The 13,139-nt window shown below is 43.4% G+C and overlaps 1 protein-coding gene across 1 annotated transcript in view; it reads right to left on the bottom strand.

The window, feature by feature from the left end:
* Dnah14 (dynein axonemal heavy chain 14) overlaps positions 1 to 13,139 on the bottom strand; it is a 212,252-nt gene that overhangs the window by 50,458 nt on the left and 148,655 nt on the right. Inside the window, 4 exon segments of the mRNA XM_051148372.1 lie at positions 4,157 to 4,372; positions 6,569 to 6,709; positions 9,882 to 9,977; positions 10,349 to 10,480. Coding sequence (XP_051004329.1) covers positions 4,157 to 4,372; positions 6,569 to 6,709; positions 9,882 to 9,977; positions 10,349 to 10,480 — 585 coding nt within the window.

The following is a 13,139-nucleotide window of genomic DNA, read 5'->3' as shown; positions in this document are numbered from 1 at the left end:
GCAGTCTTATTTAGCCTGCTAAGAGGAAAGGGTCAATGGAGCCTGAGGAGGTAAGAAACTGAATAGGACACCAGGGACACTCCAGTCCCAAGGAGCCTCCTCAGTCCTAGATGGGAAAAGTGTCTTTCTCTGGGTGTGGGCTAGCCTATGAAGAGCTGCATACGGTCGAGTTCTGCATTAAAGAAAATGGAAAGAACTGGGAGAAATCTGAAAAGAGGAAGTGCTCCTGTTGCCGGGCGAAGATGGCTTCTCACCCTGTCAAGATGACAGGGTGAGCATCGCAGGGGTGGCAACAAATGTATTCTCCAGGCCGGTTTTTTTTCTTCGGAATCTAATTCTTACTCAATGTCTTTCTCATTTTGTGTGTGTATTTGTAAATGGTACTGCTTTGTTCTCTTAACTTTAGACTTTGGGTAAGTAGAATCTCGGTGATTTTGTAAATATCTGGCTTTACTTTATCCACGTAATCTATCATGTTTACACTTTCTCATTATACCTTATGAGCATATTAAGATTTCTTTATCCAAAGGTAGTTGGGCTAATCTGACTGACATGAGTAATTCTTTAATGAATATATCTAGCTATGTATGCATTGCTCTCCCCGCCTCCCCACTCTCTCTTGAGAAAGTGCTACTCTGTAGCCCAGGCTTGAACTCCCAGTCTTCCTGTCTCTGTTCCAGTGCTGAGGGGTCCACAGGTGTGCGTTACCTTGCTGGGCTTGTACACGTCAGGTAGCCAAAATACTAGGAGATGGATGTTGGGTTACAGGATATATTTTTTTTCCCTAAGAGTTGGTAGTATTGGTTTAAAGGCCATTATAATATTTTATAGTCTCAACGGCAGTTGTAAGGGTTTCCTGATAGCTGCCATGTGGCATCTTATTTGGGGACCTGATTTATCGTCCCCCAGTGAGCCCCACAGTGAAGCTCAGCAGCTACATGTGTTTATTGGCAGCTCAGATGCTGTCCCTGTAAGCCGTCCACTGCAGACTCTTTCCCACTGAGCTTTCTGATGCTCAGTGATGTGTAGGCATATTCTTCCTGTGATCTGGATAGAACTCTTTAAATAAGGTGACTTTTGGACTCCGGCTTATCTTTATAACATTTTTTTTTTTTTTGAGACAGGGTCTCACTATTCAGGTCTGGGTGGTTTGGAACTCATCTGTAGAAGACTGGCTTAAACTCACAGAGATCTGCCCACCTCTGCCTCTCTACTGCGGTGATTAAAGGTTTGTGCCACCATGCCTGACTACTTTATACTATCTTTTGTCTTTTTTTTTCAAGACGTTTTTCATCTTCAATTTACTTGTACTTCATGTATGTGAGTCTTTGCCTGCACGCATGTACGTGCACCATGCGCATAAAATGCCCTCAGACGCCAGAAGATGGCGCTGGCTTCCCTGGGACTGGAGTTATAGATGGTTGTGAGCTGTCATGTGGGTTCTGGGAACCAAACCTGGTGGTCTTAACTTCCAAGCCATCTCTCCAGCACCTTAATTGTGTCTTTTGATGAATAAATGGTCTAAACTTTAATGTAATTGATCATATTTTTTTCTATTATGGTTAAATTTAAGAGATCTTTTTTTTTTTTTTTCTTTACAGGGTCAAGCATATTGGGCTTAGTTTGTGTTTCACATTTAGGCAACTGAACTTAAGTGTAACCAAAATTTTGTTTGTGATGTGAAATATTGTTTTGTTTTTTTAAAATGGATATTCAGTTGCCCCATACCATCTCCCATGCACTGCACTATGGCCTTTGTTAGTGTAGGCTGGTGCCTGTGCTCTTTAGGTATGCTTTACATTTGTGTTGGCTTAAAAAAAACCCTATTTCTTTAAGCACACATCTCTAATGTGACTCTGATCCTTCACAGCTTGATAATATTTTGGCCTAGCACGGTCTTCAATATTTTGGATTGTATCCTCTCAGTGACCAGGACACGCACGCTGCTCCTACGTTGCCTAGGATACAGATGAGTTTGAGAAGAGCTGGACAGTCTAGAATATCGAGTTTCGCAAATTTTGAATTTGATATAGCTTTTGTTTCCAAAAGTTATCTTAGGAACTATGGTTCCCTTTTTAAAGTTTTGTCCATATTTTGATAGATTCATTTTGATTCTCCGGTATGTAGTCTCAGTGGTTGAATAAAATCATCAAGGAAGAATTCACAACCCTTTCACTGCCTTGTGCCTCTAAAGCCAGCTCCCTGTGGGTTATGCTGCCAGGCTGTCTCTCTTGGGACAAACCCTGATTCTCCAGCGGCTGCTTTCTAGGCTCGGAAACCTCCTCCGGGCCTTTGCTTTCCTAAGCTGAAAGCTCAGATGGGCAGGGTCTTGCCTGAGGCCCCTCCCTTTGCTCCAGAGCAGGCCTCATCTCTCCTTAATAGTGTGGATTTCTTTAACAATTGTAGCAGTTCTGAGCTTCCTGGTGCTTCCTTTATCACCGCTGCTTTTCAGTTTTGCACTGGGCAAGTTCTCAGGACACAGGCAGAAGGCAGTTGCAATCTTTGCCAACCAATCACAGGGACGGCTTCTCTCCTCGCTGCTCCCCTCTGAGCCTCTTCAGCTAGGCCTCGGCAGTCCAATTTGCTCTCAGCTGTACTGTCTGTCTGGTGCCTATTAGCATGGACCATTAAGTTCTGCTTACAGCACCCGGCTGCTTTTCTAGTGCAAAGTTGCAGATTCTTCCACCTTCCTATTAAAAAATGACCCTGTCGGGTTCTTTATAGAAACATCCTACTCCCTGTACCAACTTCCTCCTTAGTTACTTTTCTGCTGATCTGGTAGAACACCGTGACTGAGGTGACTTATACGAGGATGGGCTTCCGGTGACTGTTACGAATCCTTTATGGTGAGGAACCATGGCAGTGAGCAGCCAGCATGGCATTGAAGCAGGAAGCTGAGCACTCATCTCTTCAAACACAAGTTTCGAGCAGAGAGAGCAAACCGGAAGTAGACAAAGCTGTTTGCCCTCAAAGCATGCCTCTGACAATGTACTTCCTCCAGCAAACCTGCAGTCCCTAAGCTTCCCCCGCAAAAGTGCAGCCACCTCGCGACCCAGTATGTACACATAGGAGCCTATGGAGGGCATCTCACTTCGAACCATTTCAGTAGCTGATCTGTTTTCTCTCTAGGTTTTTCAATTTCAATTTAATTTTAACTTAATATGAAATATTGTTTGCCTAGTATTTGAAGTGGTGTAATTAGTATACAAGTTTAGAATTGTTAATATAGTTTTGCCAGGATCATATCCATCTTTAGTAAAAAACTTTGTAAACTTTAGTGCTCCCTTCTGGGCCACTTTTATTTGTAATTTGTGGTACATCTTCTCCTTTAAAAAAAAGTCTCTCACTCGAGAGGCAGAGGCAGGCGGATCGCTGTGAGTTCAAGGCCAGCCTGGTCTACAAAGCGAGTCCAGGACAGCCAAGGCTACACAGAGAAACCCTGTCTTGAAAAACCGAAAAAAAAAAAAAAAAGTCTCAATCCTACTTTTTTAGATGTGTTCTTTGTAAGTAGCATGTGGCTTCTGTCTTATGCTTTGGATTAACTTCTGTGTGCTCTTACAACTTTCGACTTTTTGCTGGAGCATTTAGTTCATCTACATGTAATGTGCTCAGTGACGTGCTTGGCGTTCGGTGGTTACTTGTCATGAAGGGGAGAAAGCGGGACTTGCTCTTGGGACCTCATATGTTCAAAGGCCCATTTCACTAGAGTTAGTACTGAAGAAACCAAGCTAAAATGCTAAGGGGTGAATGGGAGCGTGCATTTCTCCTTTTTAATCTCTTAAGCACCAACAAAGGACTTATAGGAATAGACAGTAGATACCTATTGGTAAATGCAGGTCTGCGCCTTTGGCCAGGACTAAGAATGTGCCCTAGGCTTGGTAGCCGCCTAGGCCCGTTATGACAGGGTGGGTAGGATTGCAATACAAAGAGAGTACTTTATGAATTTTGTTAGAGAACGTGAAACAGGATAGATATAGCAAATTGAGGCTTTGGATCTGTAAGTTAAAGGAAGAAAGGATAAAAGGCTGAAAAACTTCAATATTTTCATTCGTTATAATAATTTAGGGGAAACATCCATGCTAAAAATTATAGACACATTCCTCCAACCCAACCAGTAGCACCATTGCTTAATTGGATAATAGAATTGTGTTACTACCTCATTTGCTTGTGCCATCACTTCAATTAAGGAAAATTGGGATGACAAGGAAATGTTGTACTGAGTGCAGAGGTCTTCCCACTTCTGTATCATAGGCTGGCGGAATTCTGGCGTTAAGACTCCACTGTAGGCAATGCAGGCAGAGGAAAGGAGTATGTCACCACAGATGCTTTTCAACTTGTTGTCTATTTCATTGATTGTTTCTTGCCATCGAATCTAAATGTTAAAATAAAATTTAGTTTATTGATACTATGAAATATTTGTGTGTGTGTGTGTGTGTGTGTGTGCACACTCACCCACGTGTGCATATGTGGAGGCTAGAGGTTGCTACTGCTGTCTTCCTCTAGGGCTCTGCACCTTACTTGATTTTATTTTTGGTGTATTTTGTGTGTGTGTGTGTGTGTGTGTGTGTGTGTGCACGCGTGTGCACGCAAATGCATGTGTGCATGCAGTGAAGGTTGGAGGAGAGCCTTGTGTGTCCTGCCCTATCACACACTATCTCATTTCCTTGAGGCAGTGTCTCTAATTAAACCTGGTTAAATTGGCAGCCAAAAGACTGTGTCTCAGCAACCCTCCTGTCTCTGTCCCCCACAGCTGGGGTTACAGGCAGGTAAGACAGCCCTGCCCCACTTTTTAACATGGTTGCTGGGGATCTGAACTTAAACTCTCACACTTGCACAGCAGTGCTCTTGCTCGCTAGGCAACTCCCCGGCTAGTGATAATGCTCCGTCTATCACCACTGTCATTATTAACTTTTTCTGAGACAGGGCCTCTCACCAAGCCCGGAGGTCACCAGCTCTGGCTATATGGGCTGGCCAGCAGTTCGACAGGACCCAGCAGTTCCCTCCCCTCCTGCTCGGGGGTGTGGACATTCTTTTACATGGGTGCTGCGGACTCATGTCCTCCCTAGCCTGACACCAGGGGACACTTTAGAAATGATTGGTCTCTACATGGGATCCATCATGGCTGGCACTATTCTCAAGTGACTACCATTCAAAAACAGCCAGGATGGGTGTGGTGACACACACCACTGCAAACAGCACTCAGGAGGCTGGCTCTGAAGCACTGCTGGCAAGTCCAGGCCAGCGGGGTCACAGAGCCTGGACTTAACTAAGGGTTCTGTCATATACCGCCTAAAGCCACCTGGCAATCCAATTTCTTATTGAGAGCAGGAGAAAATGTCATTCAGAGAAAACAAAAGAATTCTGCTAGCTTTGAAATGGAAATAAATAGACTACAAAAATCTTACCCTGCACCCTGCCGAAGAACTGTTTTCTGACAGGAGAGCTAGTCCTGACAATGAGGTCAAGGCCAGCGTTGGCCATGCAGGTCAGGAGGACAGGTCTCACAAAACAGGCAAGCCAACCAAATGACATTGTGTCATCACTGGTACTGGATATCCATATGCAGAATATTTGCTATCAACAGATACTTTTTTGTCAAATTCTTACTTGACACTGCACCAGTTCCCTTAAAAAACGATAGCACTGAGCCGGGCACGGTGATGCACACAGAGGCAGGTGGCTCTCTGTGAGTTCAAGGCCAGCATAGACTTCCATAGTTAACTCCAGGCCAGCCTGAGCTACACGAGGAGACCCTATCTCAGAACGAACAAGCAAGTAAACAAACAAACAAAAAATTACTAGAAATTCAAAAGATGCGGCTGACTTCATGTTCAGAGGAGGAAGCTGGAGAGCAGAGAACCCCATGCGTGTGTTTGGTTGTCACTGGATAAAACATGGTTAACTGACAGACACTCCCCCAGGAGTCTAAGACCAGAAATAACGCTGGTGCTTCCTGGCTCTCAGCATTCCCTGGACTCTCAGGGACATCAGTGTCAAGGATGGCACAATGTATTTATATCACAATATATTTATATCACAACCCGTCTCTGTTGTTAGTAAGCCTTCCACAATATACTCATTTAAATAATCAGAATGAATTAAAGTTATCTCGGGAACTTTGTAAGCTCTTTTGGGTTAGGTGAGTTGTAACTAAACCAAGAATTTAGCTGTCTTACTAGGAGTGATTTGGAAAATTAAAAAAATCAAATAAAAGGGCTCAGAAGACTGACAGAACAAAAGAAAGTTTTCACTTTGCATTCTAATGACAGCTGTTCTCTCTCTGTGCCTACCCATATACTTAACCTGCATTGTCCCAAGACTGCAGAAGAAAAACTCATGACACAGCCATAGAAAGGGCCTCATCAGCCAAAAATGTGCCGCTGCACCTTAGCAGCCGGAGAGAAGAGCCTTTGTTTTAACATGTTCTCCAGGTCTTTATAGGAAGTTGGGTACTGAGGCGGTTCTAGGAAGTGTGTGATAGAACCTGGAGTGAAATGCAAGCTGGGGTCTGCTGAAATCCCATGTGGATCAGTCGACGACGACATATAAAAGCCAAGGGAAGCCATGCCTTCTCGTCTTCCAGGACAGTCAGCAGGACAGATGCGCACTGAAGGCGCTTGGTGGCCAGCTTTTTCCGACTTGCTAGTTGATGTTTTTCAGCAACAATATCTCTGTAGGATGTATGTAAAAACTGCAAATGTTCTTCGATCTGAAAGACAATCATTCATCACTGAGTTTCACGCACAGAACGTCTCACTCTTACTTGGTTTCCAGTTTGTCTGTCACCTCTCTTGCCTCAGCGTGTAACCACGCCCCTTTCATGCCCTAGAAAACTGTCTCACATGGGTTCCATGAACAGTGGGAGGTACACGCAGAAGCAAATGATCCCTCAGCTCTGAAGTGCTGTGAACGCCGTCTGCTTTCTATAAAAGTCCTTCTTGGGATCCTAAGCATTTGAAAATGCATCATTTTCTAATTTATTGGTTCACAAAGATACCTAAATTCATTCTCTTTAATAAAGAAATGGCTAAGGGCTGGGGGGATGTAGCTCAGCTGGTGGGATGCTTGCCTCGCTGCCAAGAGCATCTGGAATTAATTTTCAGTGCTGTGTAAACCAGGTGTGTTGGTACACAAGCCTGCACTCAGGAGAGAGGGTCATAAGTTCAAAGTCACCATCAACTACAAAGAGACCACACCCTGGACTTCTGTTTCAAGTAAATAAACAAAAGAAAGAATATACCTGACCTCTCCCATTGCAAACATGCTGCGCAGACCTGAGGAATAAGTGAGTTAGGATGGAGGCATGGAGTGAGGCTGAGAAGGGTCATAGGTTACCCTAGGAATCATCCATTGCTAGAGTTGTTATTTGGGTATGAAGCATTCCCCACAGGCCCGTGGTAAAGGCTTGCCCCTAACCCGTGGCACAGAACCTTTAGCAGGTGAGCCCTGTGGAAGGAAGTTAGAAAACGTGCAGCAATGCCCTTTGAGGACTTATCAAGACCCCCAGATGAGTTTTCATTTCTGGTTGCTTTCTAGCTGCCATGAAGTGAACAGGCCTCTCTGTCCCACCACGCGTTCTGTGCTGCCTGGGCCCAAAGCAACAGGGTCACATTGACCATGGACTAACTAATTGTTTGTGTTTTGACTTTATTAATTTTATTATGTCAAGTTTTTGAAATAATAATAAAAAGCTAACACAAAAGATTTAACATGGAATCTTGAATATGGTATGTGTAAAGATAATATAGATAGATATAATTTTGCAAATATAACATTTGTAAATATATGTAAATATATATGTCATAATATATAATTGTATATACAGAATTATATTTACAGTGATTTATAATTTTTTTCTTATTTTTTAGCTATTATCTTTATAAAAGTATGAACCTAAATTCTACAAAAATATGTTTCATAAAAGTATATACATTATGGGCTGGAGATATAGTCTGTGGTAGAAATTTTAATTTGTGTTTGTGTGTGTGTGTGTGTGTGTGTGGTGTGTGTAGTTATGTGCACATCTGTGTAGGTGTCCCTGGAGGCCAGGAGAGGACATTGGGTCCCCTGAAGCTGATGAACGTGGCAGCTGGGAACAAAATTCATGTTCTCTGTGAGGACAATTATGAGGCATCTCATCAGTGCCTTCTCTCTACGTTTAGATATTGTCTTTGTTCCTTTCTCCTGTCTTCCCTCGGTGCTCATGACCTAGTTATTTTAAGTCCAGGACATATGCATCAAATTAAGTACACAATTAGGTGGTGTGCACCGTACTTCCTAAAGGATGCTTTGATGAGGGTGTGGGCGGCCAGTAAGTTCTAGACATATATCCCAGCCTTCTCTAGACTTTTCACAAGCATTTTATACATTAAGGCCCAGATAGACAAAAGATATATATTTGAAAGAGAAGAAAGTATGTAACAGGCCATTTCCATAAAAGCCATAAAGCCAGCAGTTAACTATAGCTCAGGCAGCAGCATGGCGTTTGCACTTGAGAAACACATTGAACAGGCTCACTGAACTATTGCAGTGTATTTAGGTCTGTGCCTGGGTGAAGCTAAGCTGTGTTCTTGCTGCCTCTGGGCAGAGCCAGAGTGCTTAGGCTCTGACGCTCATTGCGTGGGTGGCTGAGTGGATACACACAGTGTATCCGTATAAATGCTTACATGTGGATGGATGGATGATGGATGGACTGAAATAGAAGCTGATTCAATGCAACCTTGCAGCTTTGAGCAAGGCTCCTTGCCCAGAACGCAGCACAGCACTTTAGCAAGCTAGTTTGCGGTGGGTTACATACGGCACGCCATCTACTTAGAATGGGCCAAACGCCAGGTGATGATGGCTCGTGTAGCTCCAGCTCTAGACATCTGAGATGTGTGGATTTATGAATCAACAGAGTGATTAGTACAGACAAGTGAAATGAGGGCATGTGAAGTCCAGGTTAAACTTTGTATACATCGGAGTTACAAGTTCTCTTGGAGAAATTTGCTGAAATTGTATTCTGTGATGATGATAATTAACATCGTAGTTAATTATTACGTGGCAGGGGTGGAGAGCATTACATATTATATTATTTACTCAGTCCTCCCAATTACACTCCTAACTATGTTATTTTCCCATTTTACCATTGGTTAATAAGCTCTACTGAAATAATGGCTTCTCCTCATCACGGCCTGTAGTCTCAATTTTCTTAGCCAATATATTTTATTACAACTTATTAACCAAGTGTACGTCACTTATAACCCAACTAAGCAAAACAATAGGAAAAGAGGATTAAAGCACAATAACAAAACCATAAAGATACCAGTTCCGAGGAATGATTCTCCTGGCATAATCAGCAGGATTTCTTCTGCTGGAACCTGGAGTAACCAGAACCCGGAACCTCAGCAGGAGCTGAGAGCCCCGAAGCCCCTTCCCTCAAGCGGTTTTCTCTAGGAGCGTCTTGAAGTGGAGCGATGAACAGCCAAAACTATCCCAAGTCCCCAAAAGGCCCTGCCTCCAGTTCTGGGCTCATTTATATATCTCCTCCCAGAGTCTGTTCACAGGATCTTTTCAGCTGGCAACAATCAAGCTCCCGCACGAGGTGGTTGGTTTTCTAATGGCTTAACCTCGCCTGTTCTCTCACAAGACCTTTCTGACCCCACACGTGGGATGCTAAAAAACAAGTTTATCTCTCCTTCAGCACTCTACCTACAGTGTTAGGAATAGAGTTGCAGGCTCACATGCCTCCAGACAAGTGCACTGTCTATCACTGGGCAACATCTTTAGCCTTGGGGTATTTATTGACTCCTCCTTAGCAATGTAATGTAGCTCTTAAAGGTATTGAGAACCTAACAAGCAATAAAACAAACAAACACAAACCCGAAGCCCCTGAACCTTACCAGCTGTAAACCTCTTTGCTTCTCGGCCAACCTCTGCTTGGCAATGTGAAGGACATTCTGAGCTTCGGCCACTTGTGCCTGCTTAGGACGCACCACCTTCAGGAAAGGAAAACACCCAAGGGTTCTTAAACAGCTAGGCTTGCGCTTTAAATGGTCTTACACTTAAGAGACATAGGTACCAGCAGCCTTTAAAATAAACTTTCCTGGGATCTTATGTGTACACATAAGGGGTACAGTTTGTCATGGGCAAAACATTAAGTCAAACAAGTAGAAATGTAGCCTAGTTTTCACAGGATGTTTAAAAGAAGCATTCAGCCTGTATGAGTGAGTGTCATGCGTTTAAATGTATGTGTTTCTGTAGGTGTTCTTTCCACAGAGGTTTACTTGAGCACTGCTAAATACCCATTACTTTTGGAGTGACCCGGCGTCCCTTGTGCAGCGTGACAGGGTCAGGCAGTGAGCTGTACCTTCTGAACTTCATGGTAGTTATACAAAGCTATCACCCACTGACACATGGAGCAACATGCCACAGAGACCAGAGCGATCTTCTTGGGATTGAAATCAGGCAAATTTATTATCTTCTTGAGCTTCTGGAACACCTAGGGAGAAGGCATGCCATGAATCATAATTAGGAGGGGCCATTTATTGCCCTAAGGGCAAGTTTCACTACTGCAGTTAAAGACGCAGCTCCGTGTAGGGTTCCAAGTGGCCCAGATGGAGGAAGCCTTTCTACAGGATCCCTGTTGCTCTTGCTCTTGTGGTGACTTTGCTAATTTATTTTTGAGACAGGGTTTGTCTGTGGGTAGCTCTGGCTGTCCTGGAACTCCCTCTGTAGACCAGTCTGGCCTTCATAGAGATCCCCCTGCTTCTGCCTCCTGAACACTGGGATTAAAGGTGTGTGCTACTACTGCCCAGCTAACTAACTTTGCTAATATTTAAAAGGAACTGAATTTCAGCAGAGCATGGTGGCGCACGCCTTTAATCCCAGCACTCAGGAGGCAGAGGCATGTGGATCTCTTTGAGTTCTGAGGCCAGCCTGGTCTTTTGGGGACGATAGGCCATATGGCCAATGTTCAGCCATCTTGTCAGAGCCTACATCTTTAGGCTCCTATTTCTCCAGCAGTCTGTCATCTACCACAAACCAGCTGACCCTGCCGTGGTTCAGCAATTAGACACCTGTTGTGGTTTATTGTGGGGGATGGTCATTCTAAGACTCCAGAGCTCATAGTAAGAGCTACTCCTTTCTGGCTATAAACTAGCTTTTCCAGTAAGACTACTGGTAAAATCAGATTAAAGGCCAGCTGCCTGCGAGCAGCAGTTCTGGGAACTTTTTCCTGACTAATCAGATCTTTTTACAACTTTCCTTTCTCTCAGGAATTTCTCCCTCGTCTGTGATTATATCAGCTGTAAAGGTAGACACCTGCTGGAGCATTCCAGAGTTAGGTATCCATAGCAACCCTCGCTTATGCAAATACCCATGTCCCTGTGCCTATAAGTACTCTGTGAAAATTGTCAATAAAGGGGGCTTGATCAAAATCCAGACTTACCCTCATTCGTATCTCCTGTCCCCTCACTTGTCTGCCCCCTCCACAAGTACCCATTAAAGATCCCACAGGCTGGGTCACTGGTCTACAAAGAGAGTCCAGGACAGCCAAGGCTCTATGCAACAGGAAAAGGGAAAAAAAAAAAAAAAAAAAAAAAGGAATGTTAATAAAAAAGGAACTGAGGGGCTGGAGAGATGGTTCAGTGGTTAAGAGCACTGTCTGCTCTTCTAAAGGACCCGGGTTCAATTCCTAGCCACCACATGGCAGCTCACAACTGTCTGTAATTCCGGTTCCAATGGCTCTGACACCCTCACACTAAAATAAAAATTAAATAAATTATTTTTTTTTTTAAAAAAGGAACTGAATTTCAATTTAAGAAAATTTAGTGTGCAGAGAGGTTTGAATTCCTTAGGGCACTTTACTATGAGGTGATGACTTCCCATCCCTAAGTGGCCTGTTGGCTTAATGTGCCTACCATCTAATTTATAGTTAGGTGTACAGAATTTCTCATCTGCTCTTATGAGCCATAAGTACTATAGAGTGTTCCTTAGGCTGGGATTCCTTCCTGCTTTCTAGCAGGGCATCTCCTCTCTTGCCTGAGAACTGCACCACTTTCCTGAATAATTCAGACGTGTGGCTCTCTCCTAACCTGCCTCTATTAAGATATTCTGGTTATTTTGAATGCTGGCTATGCTTTAATAACTTCTTTATTTATTTAATTTTGTTTGTTTTTGGTTTTTCAAGACAGGGTCTCTTGCTGTAGCCTTGGCTGTCCTGGACTCGCTTTGTAGACCAGGCTGGCCTCAAACTTACAGCGATCCTTCTGCCTCTGCCTCCCGAGTACTTAATCACTTCTTTTTTTAAAAATATTTTTTAATATTTTTATTTTATATATATGAGTGTTCTGTCTTCACACACACCAGAAGAGAAAGTTACCCCATTACAGATAGTTGTGAGCCACCATATGGTTGCTGGGAATTGAACTCAGGACCTCTGGGAGAGCAGTCAGTGCTCTTAACCTCTGAGCCATTTTTCCAGCCCTTAATCACTTCTTTATAAGAACAATTCTTTTCAGATGTATCTAAACAAAACCACAGGGCACTATGTTTGTTAATTGTTCTTTAAAGGGTGAATTCTTACATTAATTCATGAATGAGTATCATCACTAGCTTTCTGTCAAGAACTTCATCTTCCTTATATGGGACTCTGTGCTTCCCAGGAGCACAGCCTACTATGATTCGCTGGTTAATTGTGATTGGCTGCTTAATGTTGTCCCTGTTTAATATGAAGATTGTAGAAGAACACTCCTCGAGAAAACTACTAAATTTGCTCTCCTGCTCTCATTTTAGAAATTTATTTATTTATTTTATTTAGTGCAGTTCTCTCTGCATAGCATGTGAATCCTGTGGACCACACTCATGCTGTCAGGATTGATGAGGAAGGAGTGCCTTCATCCTTTATCATCGTGACACTGCTCCCTCCACCACCCCCACCTCTTTTAACTCTTACTGCCATCCTCCACTTGAAACAAATTTCATTCTTAAATCCATTTTTAATTTTCACTTGTAACTCAGAACCATTTTAGCACATCTGCTTGGCTCTAGACTAAACATGGACACATCACGTGTGCACGCACTAGCCGTCAGCGTCGTACCTTTTCAGGGATGCTGTGGACACGTCAAGTGCGCATGCACTAGCTGTCAGCATTGTACCT

Source organism: Acomys russatus, chromosome 6 (assembly GCF_903995435.1).
Source record: "Acomys russatus chromosome 6, mAcoRus1.1, whole genome shotgun sequence".
In the NCBI taxonomy this organism is placed as follows: domain Eukaryota; kingdom Metazoa; phylum Chordata; class Mammalia; order Rodentia; family Muridae; genus Acomys; species Acomys russatus.
This window is presented reverse-complemented; position numbering and strand designations above follow the sequence as displayed.